Source organism: Arachis duranensis, chromosome 8, assembly GCF_000817695.3.
Source record: "Arachis duranensis cultivar V14167 chromosome 8, aradu.V14167.gnm2.J7QH, whole genome shotgun sequence".
Classification (NCBI taxonomy): Eukaryota; Viridiplantae; Streptophyta; class Magnoliopsida; order Fabales; family Fabaceae; genus Arachis; species Arachis duranensis.
Window position 1 is genome coordinate 16,146,494 of NC_029779.3, and position 5,582 is coordinate 16,152,075.

At 29.0% G+C, this 5,582-nt stretch overlaps 1 protein-coding gene across 1 annotated transcript in view; it reads right to left on the reverse strand.

Annotated features, from left to right (window-relative positions):
• Positions 1–2,709: 2,709 nt before the first annotated feature.
• Positions 2,710–5,582, reverse strand: part of LOC107461049 (tryptophan--tRNA ligase, chloroplastic/mitochondrial) — a 5,477-nt gene continuing 2,604 nt past the window's right edge. Inside the window, 6 exon segments of the mRNA XM_016079502.3 lie at positions 2,710–3,268; positions 3,785–3,874; positions 4,330–4,411; positions 4,556–4,602; positions 4,860–4,916; positions 5,464–5,529. Of these exon segments, the coding sequence (XP_015934988.1) occupies positions 3,131–3,268; positions 3,785–3,874; positions 4,330–4,411; positions 4,556–4,602; positions 4,860–4,916; positions 5,464–5,529 (480 nt within the window). The 3' untranslated portion in view covers positions 2,710–3,130.

Genomic DNA, 5,582 nt, shown 5'->3' on the forward strand with positions numbered 1-5,582 from the left:
AATTTTAATAATTAAATTTTTTTAACGATCTTTGATAATAATTTTTCTAAAAATTTATAAACATGACATCACATATAATTCATCTGGGTATTTTACTTTTTGTTCACAATATATATATGTCAAACACGATGCCATTAATTCTTCATTAGTTTCTATGCAAGAAATAGGACTTAATACTTATATTGGTTCGTGAAATTATATTATTTACATTTTAATTTAATTTTTAAAATTTTTATTTATTCAATTTAATTTTTTAATATAATATTTGTGATTTATATTAGTCTCTATTTTTGTTTTTATCATAAAATTGTTAATAACATACTGAAAAAGATTTAGGACTATCTATTATACTTTTTAATAGCTATTTAAAGTGACAATTAAAATTTTAATCCTGATTTCACTTAAGAATTTTAAAAAATTTTCAAAAAAAAAAATTGAAGTAAAAAATTTTAATGACCACGTGAAATAATAGTTAAGAAGTTCAGCCTGTCAGTTATTAGTCTTTTTCAGTACGTCATTAATGATTTTCTGACGAAAACATAATTAAAAATTAATAAATTACTGATGTCAAATTAAAAACTAAATTGAGTACTTTGAAAATCAAATTGAGATGGAAGTGTAATGTTAAAGACCAATTTGAATATTAAATTCAAAAAATAGTGTCAAAATTTAAAAACTTTTTCGATACTAATTGAACCACCAAACCATAAGTAAAGAAAGATGAATCTCTAACAACGATAATTATGAAAAAGACTTTGTTAGGTAAATAATGATTTTTGTGAATAATATAAATAATGGATTTTAAAATTGGTCCAATAAAATAAAAACATATTATATTCTCAAATTATTTACTTAAATTTTAATATTAGAATAATAATTTTCACACTTAGTAAATTGAATATCTAATATATTCATTATTCACATTATTTAATATTTTTATTATCTACCTATACTTTTTCTTCTGATAAATGTTAAGTATGGATTCTTGCTTAGGTTTTACTAATGGTTTGATTATACAAATGTTCAATAAAGTTCCTTAGATTAGAGGGAGAATAATCAATCACATGCATGTTGTTGAATAGCCATAAGACATGAAACCAACGTGTGAGAATCTCAACAATAAATGGTGGACCCTGACATGTCTTTTCCAATTAAAGACATTAGGACATTAAACTGTTTAAAGAAGTAACTTACAAATTAAAATAGACACATGTTTATTCTATGAAGGTCCATCACAAAAAAGAAAATCACACAAGTTTTATATTTGCAATGCAATTTGATGTTTGTGTGTTCTTTGGTTTAAGCAGATGCTCCATCACATTCACATCTATTTGTGTGGAACCAATTCTTAATGTGTGTGTGTCAAAGCACTATGTGGATGAGAATATACATTTTATAGAAAAAATTTCAAGTGTACTAGAATATCAATGTTTCAGTTATTTTAACCATATATATTATATATTTTTTTTATAATTCAAATTAACGGTCAAAATAATTAAAATATCAGTATTTCTGATATACTTAAAACTCTTTCTATTTTATATGCTTTGCATTTGTGATTGGATTGGAAGGCATAAATATCAAATAATATTCTCTGCCTTATAAGAGTAAGTATTCCAAATTGATAAGAATACTACCAACATGGCGTCATCAAATGTTACTTCCAGCATCTTCCATTGTTCTACTCTGGTGATTGGTGATGGGTATCATGTCGTCATTCTTTAATGACATCATTTAACAACAGGTTTTGTTAACTAAAGCACTTAAAACTTCATAACAATATGCTCTTCTGCTTAGTTAATTGTCACATCTCTATAGTTAGTATCATATTTTATGCATATACTTTAACAAATGAAAATATAAATTTAATTTTGAATATACTAACAATATAAAGTAATTTTATATGTATATCAAATTATGAATTATCATCTCATAAAAAAATATTTTTTGTTTGTTTGTGAATATTTATCAAAAAAAAATAAACATAATTGAACAATTATGTAAAATAATTTATATTATTAGTATATTAAAATTAAACTCATAAAAATATATATAATATCAGTATAATATACTCAAGTTTTTAAAATTCATTTTTAATCTTGAGTAAAATCATAATTAGATTTTCGAAAATTTTGATTTTGAACTATTAATTCTTGAAGGAAAAAAAAATACCAATTAAGTCCTCTACGATAACGATAGTGGATATGTATGTCATTCCAGATAGTGCAATAGTGCCAAATAAATCAGAATTATTCATGTATTTCGTTATCTACAATTGTGCGTATTCCGTTACTGCCACATGAGCATCGAAATAATATAGTTTTAGACCGTAAAATATTTATTATCTTTTGAATTTTCATATAACATATCAATTGCTCTCTATTTATCACGAATCAAGTTTCGCCAGTACATATAAACACCACCATTAAATTTTACCTGATACATTGATAAAAAAAATCACATATTCACCGTTTACCGTCATAAAAGACCAAATTGATACATCTTTTCTTTAGGGACTAATTAGTCCAAGATAAAAAATTTCAAAGACATAATTGTCACTTTACTCAAAAACTTTAAGCAGTTACAGTAAACCCTTTTAAATATATAATTGATCCTATCCAGGGAGAAGATTTGGTTGCTATGATCATTGTAAGCCAAAATTGAATTGCAAAACAAGAGATTTGGAAGAGAATGGGAGAAAAATTCATGAATCAAAATGTGGCAGAATATTGAAAAACTAAATGGGGTGTGTGTCACCATCATCAGACTATAGTGGAGACGGAATTAAGGTGACTAAGCCAAAAGTCTCCATCCAATACAATAGCAAAACCATTTATTAATTTCTGAAATGATTACACAATACAAATAAATAATGGAAGGGATTGGAAGAAAATGAAATAGTAATGCAATGAATGTAACAACAGAAGTCACTGAGAATGCAAAGAATACGAGGATCTTTAAGGCTTTGCATCCAGTCATCTTTTTTCCAATTCTAGTAGTCAGGTATATATTCTCATAACATTACTCCAAAATTTTGAAGCCAATCGTGGATCATCAAAAAGTAAGCTATTTAAGTTGCTGTCATGCCAGTCTTTGTAATTTTTTTTATGTTTTTGCTGAGCATCAATTATCACCTTCTCCCCAAAAATCCCATTGCTTGGTAAACATTATTGACAGTGGCATCTGCTATTTCTGATGCATTTCTAGCACCTTCTGCTAAAACATCATCTAAGTAACCAGAATCGGACATGATTTCGTCATAGCGAACCTGCAAAAGATGGGAAACCAAATGCCAACTAGTAAAAATTCTGGTTAACATGAACATATATCACTAGAAGACGAAGATCTAGGATTACCCCTCATAGGAACACCTCAATAAACAACTCCTACTTTAAAAATAAAGTTATTCATTTAAAACCTTTATATGATGTTATCCAGACAACTTATTCTCGTGGAGTCACATTGAAATCCAACTTGGAGATTAGAAGTCAACTAATAAAAGTGAGGAAACCAGTGGCTTCCAGTGGTAAACCAGTACAGACTTAACAATCATTGTGGAAGCCATAATAGAATATTAGAAAAGGCAACTTTTAAAGGATTTTGATCTTCTAAATTTTGAATTTCACTTTAAAGGGGAAAGTGTGATCTCTCACCATTTATTTCATAGGTGGGACCAAGAGAAAATATGAGAGCGAAACCATTCAAGGAGAAGAGATCACACTTTACTCTCTAAAGTAAAAATTCAAAATTTAGAGGATCCAAATTCACTCTTAATAGGTTAAACCTGAATTGGACGCAAATGATCAATCAAGGCATCTGTTAAGAGAGTTTTGAAGGCGCCCCAGTTCATGTTTTGGCACTCCTGAACAACTTCCTGCATATAATCGCAACAAGTTTTGAAAGTCACTAATTACTACACCGTTAGAAAGCATTTGTAATAAATACAACACTTTACACGAAAAAAGTAAAATATAACTTCAATTTCTCATCTCATAATCTGGTTTATAACTTAACTGCATAATACAAGGAATTCTGTTACAAACTAATTCCGAGGAATTCTTTATATATATATATATATATATATATATAGGAACAAAAACAACAGAATATGCACTTCATCTGAGCTTTCTTTTCTAATTGAGCCAAACTCTTCTGCTAATAGAAGATCACAAGCACAAACTTGATTGCATTACCAGACCAAGTTATAGCCATGTGGAAAGATTACGGAGTCTTAATTAAAATAGGCAGATACCAGAACCACTAAGAAGATATTAACAACTGAAATCATTAAAAATGCAATAAAAATATAGTGCATTTCTAACTTCTGACCTCTTTTGTCTTTCCCGAAATGAGCTGGTATATGGAAAGAAGATTGTTACATTCTGGCCTCTCAGGATTATCAAACTCCAATCTAAAAGATTTGCACATGTTTCACAAGGTGTAGCAGATCAGATTATAGAAGATGTACAACCAAGGATGAAAAAAGGAAGCATTGACAGACAACATCGAGGGGGAAGATTATCATATCATGAAACAGGATATTAACAATACTAACCCTGGAAATGCATCAGTTTTGCAACGTTTGATCTTGTTTGCTATAAGCTACATAAGAAAATAAGCAAACTCAGGAAACAAAGATCTTGAACGATACAGCCTATTAGAACATGCTTATATAGATATAACATCTGATCATATTCCATTTGCAATATACAAGTCATGCTCATCAATTCCACACATGAAATTCCCTCATATATTAATGCAAGCAGGTGAGAAAGAATCGTACATTAAGCAGTATGAAGATAAGCATAGAAAAAAACAACAGAACAAGTGAAATTTGTCTTAGGAATATGGCAACTTACATCTTTAGGATCAAGCAAATTGATTCTCGATTGATCAGAAGGTGTGGACTTTGACATCTATAAAATTGAACCCACAGGAAAAATCAGAACAAGCTTGTAAATCCAAATCAATAAATAATTTCGTTTGCTACTTGTTAGAACTAGATAAAAATAAAAATAAAAACCCTAAACTCAAGAAACGTGTTTATCAAGAGAAGCTTCTTTACTATCCAAAACAACACTCAATCTCTAACAATCTCCTTAATTCTCTCCTCTCCCTATTTTTATTTAGCTAAATCTTCACATCTAACTAAAGAGTACTTTAAAATGGATCCAAGTAAGTTTTCTTGTTGACTAAATGTTTTGAGAGTGAATGAATAACAAAAAGTAAGGCCTGGTAAAAAAAACAGGAGACAATCAAACAAAGTTATCAAATTTGCATACTCGTCTAGATAACAAATAAACATTGTTCCACAGTTCAATTGATATTGGAAGTAGGCTACCAACCTCCTTTAACTAATATCATCTAAGATTATGCTTTCTTTGAAAGCTGACTAAAACAAGTATAACTGAATACCAGCATGATGTACATACAAAGACAAGAGAAAAGGTCGAAATAGAAAACCTTAGAAAGGCCATCCGTTAGGGACATAATTCGGGCTCCAGCTGGAGGTATAAGAGGCTCCGGAACCTACATCCAGGAAAGTGCAGCTAATAAGAAAATTGCATTTTTAAATGTTGATT